This window comes from Bicyclus anynana, chromosome 18, assembly GCF_947172395.1.
Source record: "Bicyclus anynana chromosome 18, ilBicAnyn1.1, whole genome shotgun sequence".
In the NCBI taxonomy this organism is placed as follows: domain Eukaryota; kingdom Metazoa; phylum Arthropoda; class Insecta; order Lepidoptera; family Nymphalidae; genus Bicyclus; species Bicyclus anynana.
In genome coordinates, this window is record NC_069100.1 from 3,912,127 (window position 1) to 3,926,924 (window position 14,798).

At 34.2% G+C, this 14,798-nt stretch overlaps 1 protein-coding gene across 4 annotated transcripts in view; it reads left to right on the forward strand.

Moving 5' to 3' along the window:
• The window catches only part of LOC112056691 (irregular chiasm C-roughest protein), a 117,098-nt gene that overhangs the window by 52,605 nt on the left and 49,695 nt on the right, over positions 1–14,798 (forward strand). For all 4 annotated transcript variants that reach the window (XM_052887161.1, XM_052887158.1, XM_052887160.1 and 1 more), the window contains exons 2-3: positions 8,370–8,626; positions 14,239–14,389. In XM_052887161.1, coding sequence (XP_052743121.1) covers positions 8,447–8,626; positions 14,239–14,389 — 331 coding nt within the window. In that variant the 5' untranslated portion in view covers positions 8,370–8,446. The remainder of the gene's footprint in view (positions 1–8,369; positions 8,627–14,238; positions 14,390–14,798) is intronic.

Genomic DNA, 14,798 nt, shown 5'->3' on the forward strand with positions numbered 1-14,798 from the left:
CAATATTTACAAAGTTTTATCCGCCATATACCAAATTAAAATCTGAAATGCACAATACTGACAAAATGTGAATATAAATAAATGAAAAATAAAAAAAACCTGAAATGCGTATTTTTTCATTTTTCCTTTTTGTTTGTTTTTATTAATATGTACCTAATTATCAAATGTTTTTTACTTTATTGAAATTATTGTTTTCAAAATATTGGAGTTCCCGAGTTCCATTCCATTGTAATAGGGATGATGACAGTTTTTTTTTAAATTTTATATAAATTAAGAGCATGCTAATAGTAAAGCAATTTTGTAAAAGTAACAGGGTATCTGCGATCATTACTTTCGGAGCTACAGGGATTTAAAGGTCAGATTTGCTGATTTGCGGTGCTGCCGCGGATCCCTGAAAAACGCCCCATACAAAATGGTACGATCTTATGACGTCGTAGGCAATTAATGATCATTAGATTTGTATGGGCGTTTAAACAAAATTACTAATATCTTTGTTATTTCTGCGTTTATGTTTATAGTTTATTTATTGAAAAATGTCACATTTAATGTAAGGAAGCTAAAACTGTATGAATTTTCATCTAATTACGATAAAATATTTTTAATAGATTTCGAAATTTTATAATCTTATTTATTTTGCAAATATCCAGTCAATCTTTGCTTTTTATGTATAAATTAGTTGACATTGACCCTATTTACCCAAATGTATCATAAAAATCAATACATTCAAACCTAGTCATCATCCCCATTGTTTTTTACCTAAAAACTGGGTAATTGAGTATGAGTCTGCGTCGACTTTCAACCAGGATTATTTTCTAACGCTACCACTGTTAATTTATCTTACGATATGATGTCGACAAAATATATAGCGATTTCTGTACAACAGTAAGTCTTTGGCCATTTGAAATTCTAAGTTCACGGTAAGGCGCTATCATAGTAAAAACAAACCATAAAGTCATGGGAAACAGGCAGCCATCTTGGCCGCAGACCGCGATAATTAACTTAAGTACACAAATAAAAAAAAACGCAGGCGTTAAAATAATATTTTTCTTAAAACCACATGGTGAGAGATGCTATATGCGTAACTGGAAGAGACAGTGAGCTACCTTGTACGTAATAAATTTTTTTCAAGGCAAGTTGATTTTGGTATGCCATGAAAATAAGGATTACAATGTGTAACGGTCATGTTTTTAACAAATATAAACGTACAAATAAATATCGTTTACTTTTTCTGGTGAAAATCGAATATATCACTCACTAACCAGTTCTTACTACATCCAAACGGATTTTGTGGAATAGATTGACCTATACTTATAAAATAATTAACTAATAATAAATAAGACTTTAAATTCCTTTAAAGTCAATAATCAAAGTCAAATTCAGTTTATGTATTGAACAAAATTTTTATTTGGTTTATTCTTTCATGAATCAAAGTAAAGAGCAATGGTTTTAATAATATTATGTAAAAAGTCTTACAAATACAAATACAAATACAAATAGCCTTTATTACTGATAATAAGATACATTTCATAATTATTATTAGTATTTTACATTTCATTATAATCATCATCATAATTTATAATTTAGCAAAGTAATACCCATAATGTAATTAATACTTATTTCATGCATTTAATTTTGAAGTTATTAATATTATTTTATATAGTTATTTTATAAATCAATTTATTCTATTCTTCGACATCGGTATCAGAATTATCAATTTGCCTTTTGGCATAGGCCTCCCCTAGGCTTTTCCATGTATCTCTGTTTGCAGCTTTTCTTTGCCATGTTGTTCCAGCTACCTTTCTGATATCGTCCTCCCATCTTATTTTTTGTCGTCCTTTCTTCCTTTTTCCATCTCGAGGGTACCATTCAGTAACGTTCTTTGTCCATTTTACCTTTTTATTTCTTATCATGTGGCCCACCCAATTCCATTTAAGCTTTTTCACTGTGTAAGTGACATCTGTGACTTTTGTCTTACTTCTTATATTTTTAAGTTTAATTTTATCTTTTAACTTGAAGTTTAGAATGCTTCTCTCCATTTTGTTCTGACACACTCTGAGTGCTCCACCCTGCTTGCTAGTAAGGGCCCAGGTTTGTGCTCCGTAGGTTAAACATGGTAATATGCAGGAGTTGAACACTGTAGTCTTGTCTTTAAGGGGTATCTGTGGGTTCTTCATTACTTCCTTTAAAGACCAGAATCTTTTCCAGGCTTTATTTATTCTGATGTTTATTTCTTTCTGCATTTGGTTTTCTGGTGCAATGATTTGCCCTAAGTATGTATATTCATCAACATATTCTATTTGATGTAGGTTTAATAAAATGGGTGTTTTAGTATTGTTTGTCATTAGTTTGGTTTTATCTAAATTCATAGTCAGACCCACATTTTTGCTTTCTCTTTCTAATTGCTGTAGCATAGTTTTTAAGCCTTCTTGGTTTTCGTTAATCACAATCAGGTCGTCTGCGAATCTAAGGTGGTTAAGCTTTTCGCCATTTACATTTATTCCAAATTCAGTCCAATTAATTTTTTTAAATATATACTCTAATACAGCCGAGAATAACTTTGGTGAAAGGGGGTCGCCTTGCCGTACTCCTTTTTTTATTCTGAAGGCAGCACCTTTCCTTTCAGTTTGAATTTTTGCAGTTGAGTCCTTGTATATGTTTTTTATTATTCTGATATATTTTGGATGTACTCCTTGAGAGTTTAAAGCGTCCCAAATATGTGCATGTGTTAAAGAATCGAATGCCTTACTGTAATCTACAAATGCCAAATAGTAAGTTTTCCCGTATTCATTGCTTTTTTGGATAATTTGTTTTATGACATGAATATGGTCCATTGTAGAGAAGTCGCTTCGGAATCCAGCCTGTTCTCTCGGTTGATTTTCGTTCAATACTGAGCTAATTCTGTTCAATATTACCTTCGCAAATACTTTATATAAATTGGAGATCAGGCTGATTGGCCTGTAGTTGTTTATTTCTGCCTTGTCGCCTTTCTTATGGAGCAATATTATGGTTGACGATGTCCATTGTTGTGGTATTATTTCTTTAGATATTATTTCGTTGTATATATATGTTATATCTTTAATTATGTAGTCTAGGCACCCTTTTAGAATTTCATTTGTTATCCCATCATCTCCAGGGGCTTTGTAGTTTTTCTGGGACAATATTGCGGTTCTTACTTCGGCTTCTAATATAGGGAGAATATCTTCTTCGTCATTTCCTTGTAAATATTGAGTGTTTTTGTAGTCTACATCATCGTACAGTTTGCTATAAAATGTTGTTGCTATTTCCATAATTTCAGGTCGTTTTGTTTCTTTCCTGTCAGATGGCTTGCTTTTGATGTACGGAATCCAACAGGTATTCTCTCTCAATTCTTTCAGGGCTTTCTTTATTCCTCCCGATTTTTCGATGTGGTATTGGATAGATCTATTTCTAATCTGTTTCCTATGTGACCTAATTTTTTCATTTATTTGTTTGCTTAGCTGCGTTATTTGTGATCTATTTTGTTTTCTATTTCCCAATAGAGTTTTCCTGGCGTCAATGAGATGTCTGGCTTCCTGACCAATCTTATCTCTATTGTTTTTCGAGATATGTAGTTTTCTAGAAACTTTTTGAAGCGCTTCCTCTAGTATATTATATTTTTCTTGTATACTTTCCTTCTTGTTGTAATTCAGAAAATTATCTTTCCATGTTACAAACAAGTTTTCTGGAACGGGGAGTGGAATTTGATGTGGTGTACTTCCTTTCTTGGTGTACTGTCTTCTCTTCTTTACCTCATTTATGTAGATTGCTCCTCTTACCATTCGGTGGTTTGTGTTGAAATTTAACTTATTAATTATGTTTATATCCTTGAAGAATTGTGGTTTATTAGATAACAGGAAATCTATTTCATTCTTCACATTTCCATCAGGAGACATCCAGGTCCATTTTTTATTTTTGTTTTTCTTGTAAAAGCTATTTAGGATCTTTAGGTTATGTGCCTGGGCTAGACGTACTAGTCTTTGACCGTTATTATTTCTTTTTCCAGTGCTGAATCGACCTAGTATACTGTCTTCGTTTGTTAGCCTCTCACCTATCTGTCCATTGAAGTCCCCCATCAGGACAATTGCTTTGTGTGCACCTGCGAGGGTCCTTTCCAGGTTTTCGTAGAAGTTATCTTTTACGTCCTTAGATGCTACCTCTGTAGGTGCATATATTTGGATTATTGATATAGTTTCATACCCAGGCAGGTTAATATTTAGTTGTGCAATTCTTTCTGATATTCCAACGAAGGACTGTATATATTCACTGTAGCTTTTTTTAATAATGAAGCCGACACCGTGTAGGCCTGGTGTGTTTCCTATATGATAGAAAATGAAGTTTTCATGCTGTTCAATTTTTTCGCCCATTCTCCTCACTTCGCTTAGGCCAATAATGTCCCAATTTATAAAACCCAAGGCATATTCCAGTTCTTGTAGGGATTCGTCTGTTCTTAGGGTCCTGGTGTTAAGAGTTGAAATGTAAATGCTTTTTCTCTTATCTTGACTACATATTTTTCCTTTTTTATTGGTTTCATGTATAGTGTCGTGTTCGTTTGTGTTTTGCTTTTTAGGGGGGGGTGATCCTAGGGGGTTTTGGTCTCTTGCCCCACGGTGACCAGCCGGGTTGGGGTGCTTTTTCTTTTCCAGATGGTTTTTGTTTATTGTCGTTGCGTTTGTCCGGTTACCGATGCCTCGAGATTCCTATGCTTTTGGTTTACTTGTTTCTGTGAGAGAGTGGGATCTAGACCTCATATATGCGAATGGGTCAGTTCTGTGGAGTTTTGCAGGAGCTATTATGTTTTTGGCGTTACCTCCTGACCCGCTTTGACTTTGTTCTGTCGGTGATAAAGTGTTCTCCCTTTTTCTTTTTTCGTTTCCTTTTTGTTTTATTACAATTTTGTTATTTTTAATGTATGCATCGTTTCCTTTTTCCTTCTCTTGGTGTAATTCTTGTTGTAATTCTCTGCGTTTTTGTAAAGTATCTTTAGAAAAGTCTTCGGTAATGTATGTTGGTTCTGTCATTTTCTTTTTATTTTTAAGAATCTCGATTTTTTTGTTGTATGTTGTGAGGGTAATTACTATAGGCCTTATTTTTTCATTCGCCTGTCTTCCAATTCTGTGTAAATTGTTTATATCCGAATTATCAATTTTTATTCCCAAATTTCCAAGTAATCTTAAAATGCTGCTAAATAATTCAGTATAATTTTTTTCAGTCTCATTCAATCCATGAATTATAATGTTGTTCCTTTTGTTTGCATTTTCTAGAGAGTTTATTTTCCTGTTTAATACTTCAATTTCTAATTTTAGGATTTTATTTTCTTGAATTAATGGTTTTATTTTATCATCTATGGTCAACATAATTTTTTCTGTATTATCTTTTATCAGAGTGGCTTGTTTCTCCATTTCAAGTTTCATCATACTGTAGAGTGTGGATATTGACATTTCTTCAGCCATCGTTGTGCAGCAAGAGTAAATTAATTTAAGTGATTTTGCAGTGTATTTATTCTGTGCAGTTATAAAATCAAAGATTATATTATTCTCAACGAGAGAACAAAAACGTTTCGTAACTGCATAAATTGGAACGCAACTTTTCTTTGTTGTTCATATGTTGGCTCTGAGGATATATTTTATTGGGAGACAGTATAATTTTTTATTTGCTATGACAACACTGAGTTCTTCTGTTATGTTGGTAATATGCGATCTATGACTTTCTGGTATTTGACAACTGTCAAAGTTAAAACGAGGTTATGTTTACCAATTAAATAGCTCTTGCTTCTTCTTATAATTGCAAAGTGCCACACAGTTTAATAACTTAACTTGCTTGCAAAGTATTCTTGTTTAGTATATTTCACTGTTTGATTGTTTTTGTTTCGTTTGCACTGAGTTTTTAATTATTTTTTTCGGATAGCACTGACACACGTTTGCACTGTTTGAATGCCGGAACCGGAAAACAGTCTTAGTTTAACCTAAAAGTAAAGTAAACATAAAACTTCCAAGCTAGACTCAGTATCAAAATTACAATGCTTCTATGGAGTCTCATGTACATAAAAATACATTTATACGAACATTACATGAACATTTTAGTCACACTAATATTATAAAGGTGAGGTTTGAGTGTTTGTTATTTTTTAATTACGCAACTACTGAACCAATTTCACTAAAACTATAAATGCAGATTTTTTTATCCCGATATAATCTGTACTGTGAGCGCCCGCTAATAATTAAACGAACTCGGTCAACAAGGACTATTTTTACGCAAGATAGGCTAGCGTTTACCATGATCTCACCTGATGGTAAGTGTAAATAGTCTGAGTTGGGACACGCTTGCCTAGAAGACGTCTATTCACTCTTGTTTCCTTATACGTATTGTTACACTATAACAAAAAGGCCACATCTAGTAAAACGATATCATGCCCCTGCGCACAATAGAAGCACATGGCCGAGGCATGTGCGCGGCACGTTGTCGCGGACTATTCATGAACTGTAGATAATGGACTATTGATAAACTCTGTTAATGGAACCATTACCCTTTACAACCGATTTTCAAACGACTTTGATAATTATACACTGACAGCTTCAGTTCAGGTATGATGTAAACCATTATAGGCGTTCCACGTTGTACGAGATATATTGTAAGAGATTTCTATTTCTATCAATCGGGTTTTTTTTTAGATTTTTTGTCTGTTGGATTGTCCGTGTTTTTTGTTGACCGGGCATCACGCTGAAACTACTGAATGTATTTAAATAAAACTTGGCACGATTTGAGAGTTAGACCATAATACGAAGAAGTCTATAGGGCACTTTTTATCGTGAAAATCAAATCAGAAGAGGGTGAATCAGGAGTTGAAAGTTTGTATCGAAAGTCCTTCATTTTTTAAGTTACATTTGTAAAAATTGGTAGGTATGTGTATTACCTAAATAATAATAAAAGCAATGTAATTTAAGATTTTTCAAAATTCTACCCCTAAATAGGGTTACACGGGGGTTAAAGTTTTTTTTAAATCGTTTATGTTTTAAGTTACATATTTGTAAAATGATTAATGGACTTTTTGCTATATTACATACGCGAAATATAATTTACATAGAATAAGGGTAAAAAAGGGGTTGAAAGTTTACATCGGTTTTCATGCGGACGAAGTCGCGGGCGTCCGCTAACAGCTCAAAAAGAGGTCGACCCAAGACTCAAGATCCAAGGCAGTTAAATATATATTAAAACTAGTTAACGCCGCGCGGTTTTACCCACGTGGTTTCTATTCCCGTAGGAATACGGGAATAATATATAACCTATAGCCTTCATCGATAAATGGGCTACCTAAAACAGAAAGAATTTTTCAAATCGGACCAGTAGTTCCTGAGATTAGCGCGTTCAAGCAAACAAACAAACTCTTCAGCTTTATATATTACTATATACTTTATATATACCAGTATGACACAATTATAGTCCAAAACGTTAAATTTTATGACAATGCCTATGATTAAACCAAATTGATAAATATTATGACGTATATAACCAAAAATCAATATATATTCCATTAATATACAAATTAATTGGAAACGGTTGTTAAATAGTCCACCAATTAGGGTTAGCGTGCGTAACGAATTAACTAATTAATTGATTACGAACGTTTTAATGAACCTTGAAAATTGAAATTAACCTTCAATTATTTATTTTGATTAAAGTCATTCCGCGTTCAAACAATATATAAATTCATAATGAATAAAAAAATCTGTAGGCACAGTGTCTGTTGGTTGAATAAAATATAAATACTAATGTTTTTTCTAGGAATTGCAATATATGTAGAAGAAACCTGCATACCTGAGAATTTTCTTAATTCTCTACGTGTGTGAAGTCTGCCAATCCGCATTGGTAGACTATTGGCCTAACCCCTCTCATTCTGAGAGGACACTTGTGCTCAGCAATGAGCTGAATATGGGTTGACAATAATGAAAATGATGGATATTTTTTTTATAAAATAAAAATAGCGATATTTCCTTACAATTACAGACATTTTTTATGAATTATTATTATGGTTTACAAGTTTTATAGATTGTTAGTGGGTTAGTTGATATTATCTATTTTTTTTATATTAGTAGTGTTAATTTTCATTGTATTGTTCTTTTTTGTAAGGACTGTATATAGCAGTGAAACCCTCCTCCAATTTGTAGCCATTGTATTCTGTCTCTGGCTGTTCGTTGCCATGTTTTACCTGCAACCTTGACTATATCGTCACTCCACCTTCTTAATGGTCTACCTCGTTTGCGTTTTGAGTCTCGTGGGTACCAGTTTGTAACAATATGGGACCATCTATCGTCTGTTTATATACAGGAATTTAATAGTCTTTTCTTTTTTTTCAGATAATGCCAATAACCACATGAGAAAGAACATACAAATGTATATAACACCGCACCATGAGACTCACATATGAGCCAATATGGCGGCTGTGTTACTAAAACCGCGCGCACTCGGGGATGATTCCGAATTCAAAAATAGAACGGTAAAGCGCAGGAAACGATGGCCGGATGCGTGCATTTGGATCCTGCTGGCGGACATCTTGTTTGCCGGTTGTCATGGTTACCAGGAACAGAGGTTCGCAATGGAGCCGCAAGATCAGGTTTGTTTATGAATATTTTTGCATTTCTTTTTTCATGCATTGTGGTATTTTCTCGAGGGAACAAGCAAAGATCGATGACCAAAGCTCGCCTAAGCTTTTCCGTTGCTCTGGTTTCATGATACATCATTACAATTAGGATAAGGTTTAATTAAAGAAGTAAGATGTTAAACTAGTGGTTAACATATGCAGCTTTTGATTATGAGGTTCGAAGTTCAAGTAAGCCCTGGGTTAGTATACTCGTATTCAATAGAGTAATTGTTTCTCGTCCAAAAAAACGTCAGTTGCTGCCCAGACTTGGGAAATTATCGAGATTGGTGTAAGGTAAACCAATTTTCTGCTGCTGAGCTCGAGTCCCTCTCATTCTGAGAGGAGACTCGAGCTCAGTAGTGAGCCGTATATGGGTTGATAACGACGACGAAGAAACCAACCTTGTAGTGTTTGTTTAACGAGCAGTCCCGGAAATTATCAATATTATCATTAATTCATAGAAAGAGAATAGCATTATCATCTTTTTTTGTTCTTTACAAGTTAGCCCTTGATTACAATCTCACCTAATTTTAAGTGATGCTGCAATCTAAGATGAAAGCGAGCTAACTTGTTAGGAGGAGGATGAATTCACACAGCTTTCGGTTTTTACACAACACCGTACCGCTGAATTGCTTGGCGGTACGTCTTTGTCGGTAGAGTGGTAACTAGCCACGGCCGAAGCCTCCCACCAGCCAGACCTGAACCAATTAAGATAACTTCAATCGGCCCAGCTAGGGATCGAACCCAGGACATCCGTCTTATAAATCCACCGTGCATACCACTGCGCCACGGAGGCCGTCAATAAAGTCCACAAGCCTCCATTAGTGTAGCGTGGTGAGCTAAATACTGCATGGTTAGAAGCCTGGTAGAAAGCCATTAAAAATAGGCTAATTGTAATGATGATACTTGTAATTTGAATTTCGAACTCGAATTTACTTTGAATATTTGAATTTAGAATATTCTACCAAAGCTTGTAGAATCTCCAACATCGCTCCGGTTTCGCAATATCTACACAATAACAATTAGGATTTAGGCATAAACCCAAAAGTGTCGTTATAAAAGTTAAGTTTTATGTCACTTTTAACGAGAACGTCCATCAGCTGTGTAGGGGTCCAATTAATGAGTCCCTGGGTCAATGACCTTTTTATTATGGACATCATTTAAATGAAAATAAATAATATGTGCGATATAATATCAACTTGCTATTAAAGCTATGTAATTTTCAGTGGAAATGGAACTGCGATATACTCGTATAAGAAACATAGGAATCGTTAGTGGTATATAATTAGTCTCTTCCAAGTAATGTAAGAGTACATCATCACTTAACATCAGGTGAGATCGCAGTCTATCACTGTTTCTTACAATCAATCTTTAGCTATTTTTACCCAAATACAGCGAAGAGGTTCCTGGCATAATCACAGAAGGATTACGAGTACATTTGGTGTGAAGACGGCTCTACCGTGACCATTTTCGTACTTATCTGAATTATTTTCTCGTGTTGTCCTTTTTGACCCTTTGTAGACGAGTACATAGCCGGATTATAGTTTTTTAAATTTTATTTTTTAGTTAATGATTTTTATTCAACGACAAATATAAACAAATATAGCAAAGAAGCTTCTCACCGAAAATTTCTCTCTTTAAAAAAAATATCTAATGTTGTTCGAAATATTTGTAAGCTACTATATGACAGACAGGTCAACATATACAGTCATATAATAACAGTAGTACACTTATTACACCCCTTTATTGCGTCGGGGGTTAGAAATATCAGTAAAGCATAGCAGTTAAACCATAAATTACGAAAAGTCCAGTCTATCAGATAAACATTTAGCATTCACTCGCAGGTATTCAACATGAATATGTATGAGTCGGATCTAGATAGTTGCGAGTTATGATCTACGAATTCCGTTTTATTAATAAATTCAGCGACCTTGCCCGCCCGTTTTATTTTATATACTGATATTAATTAGTACACGGTACAAGTTATGAGAGGTTGGATCGGATCGACTTAGGTACTACTGGGACTCACTACGCTGCTCAAATGCGGATTGAAGGACATTGCGCCACTATACCATCGGACTCCCGTGGCGAATACATTAGATTAATCAAATGTTAGATTATTTTTACGGTACAAGTTACGAGAGGTTGGATTGGATCGACTCACTTCAGGGCCTTCCCTTCTTAAATAGGAGAAGGAATATAGACCTCAGACCCACTACGCTGCTCAAATACGGGGTAAAGGACATTGTGCCTCTGTACCATCGGAAGCCCGTAGCGAATACATTGGATTTTTCAAAAGTTAGATTACTTTTAGTGTTTGTAAACTGAGTCTAATTGAAATAAATTAATTTTGACTTTGTCTTCGGAACTCATAGCCTCGCAAGGTAGCCTTCTAGCCATGGGATCGTGTCATTTTGCCTGCCCTGCCAGTGAGTAGTAAAATTGGAAATTTTAACCGGGCTTAGGAAAGGATGAAAGTTTTGATGTTTTAGTATCAACCGACTTCAAAGACGTAATTCAGTTATTTTAATATTAAGACTAAATTACTAAACCGCTTTTAATGAAAATAAAATGGGACCAATCTGGAAGTACACTCATTCAAACAAAAGAAGAATTTTCAAAACTGGTTATTATATGACGAAGTTATGAGGTAGGAAAACCACGCGAAAACTTGATGAATCGGATGATGATTCGAATCACTTTTGCATTTATGTTACATCTGAGAATTATTATTTATTTATTATTGCTTTGAATTCTTAAAATATTAGTTGATTTAGCTTAAAAATATCTAATAATAAAACTAGTAGTTCAGTATGCAAAGTAGTTTGCTGTAGACTTTAAAGCGGTTTTTGAAAAGCTCACTTTCGCTTAAGTCTATAAATTAAAACGTATTAAATTACGGGTAGAAATGTCTTAATTTGAATACATAATTATTTTGTTAATTTACATAGGTATTTGATCGACAGTAATAGGTACGCCATTTTGTTTTGATACCTTTCGTATTTTAGCGGACAAAGTTTGTAATTGAATCGGATACCCCAAAGTTTTCAATGTTCATGACATATTCTATGACATGGCCTTTATTATATTTGTTATTTTCAAATTATTTCAGCTAAGAATTGTAAGTCTGTTTGCATTTGTCTCTTTGTCATAACAAAGTAAGCTACTTTTTTTAATTCTTTACAAGCCCTGATTGCAATCTCACCTGATGGTAAGTGATGATGCAATCAAAGATAGAAGCGGGCTAATGAGGCGTAGGATGCACGGTTCCCTTTTCGGTTTCTACACGGCATCGTATCGTTGTCGGTAGAGTGGTAACTAGCCACGGCCAAAGCCTCCCATCAGCCAGACCTGGACCAATTAAGAAAACCTCACTCAGCCCAGACGGATATCGATCCCAGGACGTCTTATAAATCCACCACGCATACCACTGCGCCAGCTGGTCGTCAAAGCTACTTCAGCTACTTGGCTGGTATGCGTTAACTACTGAACTTATCGATATTTTATTTATTTGAAATTGACCTCAATACAGAAAATGTATATATTTTAGATCAAAGTAAAAGAGTGCTTACATCCAGAAAACAAAACTGTTCACTACTTTATCATGAAAAAAACACAAGTAGGTAATATTGACGGCTCTGTTTAATTGTGATATAAGAGCAAAATAATGTAAAACTCAATTTCTAATATTTCGTTTATTTGTATTTTTTTTTGTTTTAAATAACTTCTGACTTAAAAGAAACTAAAAAAAATACAATTCTAGCCGTATTCAAACTTTAGTGAGACCAACACACGTATTTTTTTATATAAACGACATATTTTCCTAAACACGTGGCATGACTATGGTACCCATCACTCACGCACTTACATCAAATGCTCAAAGTGATAATAAAGGAACACATTAACACACTTTGACACTTCCCATGTCGTATTACAATGTGATAAACAAAAAACTTGAAGTGAAAGTACATATTGAGGACAGGATTTTGGTTATGAGTTCATACACCTGCTTGTAAATGAGTAATGTCTATAGTGTGACATTGTAATCAATTCAAAACTCTTGACAATAGTCAATAAATATATTTAATAATCACATTTTTGCGGATATTAGCAAAATAAATTTATTATTCAGAATAAAAAATAATAATAAATAAGTTTATAAAAGTAAAACTCAAAAACTTTTCTGAATTAAAATTCATGTTCCTCAGGCAAAAAACCATAATTGCCGTTAGGCTTTTTCACAAAATGAACAAGAATTTTATAAGAAACATACGAAGAAAACCTTATAAGTAATATTTACATTATCTTGAAACTAAAATCACGGCGAACCAAACAATACAATCTAAAATTTATTGAAAGCAAAAGAAAGAACGTAAAATGTAGATACAACGCCCTAGGGCTACACTCAGACATTTTCAATTATGTATGTTTTAAGTTTTCTTTTATAAACGTTGTGTTTTATAATTGTTTTCATATTGTTAGGCCATTTATTACAAGCTTTACTTTTTTAAAAAACATACCCTATGTGGGTTGAAAAATTAAAACTAAATTGGAACATTTTAACTTGAAGGTTGGTTAGGCAGTGTTTTTTCATGACATAGCAAAAATATACTACTATTAACCTGTTAAGATGGAGCATAAGAATTAAGCTATATAGCGAAGTTAAGTGATTTATGTAGTGAGTGAAATAAATAAAGTTAAGGTATTTTAATTCTGTTATCAAATACTAGTAGACGCCGCGCGGTTTCACCCGCGTTGTTCCCGTAACCGTAAAAATACTGGAATAAAATATAGCATTAAACCTACCTCGATAAATTTGCTATCTAATACTAAAAGAATTTTTCAAATTGGACTAGTAGTTCCTGAGATTCATGCGTTCAAACAAACAAAAAAATAAACTCTTCAGCTTTATATTATTAGTATAGATGTAATTACTTAACTTACTTAAATTTTTTTTACTTAAATTAACTAAATTATCTACTTAAACCTATTATCCTACTAATATTAAAAACGCAAAAGTTTGTATGAATGTTTGGATGAATTTTGATGATTTTGATGATATGAATGTTTGTTATTCTTTCACGCCTCAACTACTGAACCGAATTAGCTGAAATTTGGTATTAAGACATATTATAGCCTGGATTAACACACAGACTTACTTTTTATCCCTAAAAAATCCATGGTTCCCGAGGGATTTGTGAAAAACTAAATTCCACGCTGACGAAGTCGCGGGCGTGCGCTAGTTATAAAAATAAAATAAAAGGAAATATAAAATTATATCTACAGACTTGGGTGTCTTAGAATTCATCCGAACCGTTGTTTATTGGGTACAGATCCCAGTGTACTCCTTTGCACTGTGTTAGGATGAAGGCTAATCTAACCTTTTTTTTTTAACGTGGGGAAATCCTCATGGATACCTTCTCGCCACGGGGAGACAAGAAGGTTATGTCGGACTTCAACCGACTAAAACTCCACGGTGTTCTACTCGTCGCCTGATGACTGAGCCACGGGAACAAGGCTAACCTAACCTAACCCTTTAGTAGGCCGTTAAAATATGCTTATAATAATAAAGCCTTTGTTCACAGAGTGCGATAGTCGGCTCGCGGGTAACTCTTCCCTGCCGTGTGGAGAACAAAATCGGCAGTCTACAATGGACGAAGGACGACTTCGGCCTCGGCACTCATCGCAACCTCAGCGGATACGAGCGGTACTCCATGATAGGCAGCGACGAGGAAGGTGAGTTCTGTTTTACTGCAATAGGCCAAGGTTTCTCAAAGTGGGGTACGTGAACCCCTAGGAGTTCGCCTTTCGACGGCAGTTCGCCGTTTATTTCCATTTATTTTATTTATTTATTATACAAAAAATTTTTCACTAAAAATTGAAAAATAATAAAAAATTTTAATAAAAAAAATACAACCGACTTCAAAACCTAAAAACGTACCCACTAAACTAAAAAGCGAAAAATAACATCATAATATGTTCTACCTGCTGATCAGTATGAAGGCGGTGCTAAGCCGGTGATGTATTAATTCAAGCCATGTGAGCATATCTTATAGATTTAGATTTTGCAGACAATGTTGTTTCATGTGGTCCTGTCAGAAATGGCTTAAATTAAGACAACACCGGCTAAGCACCGACTTCATAC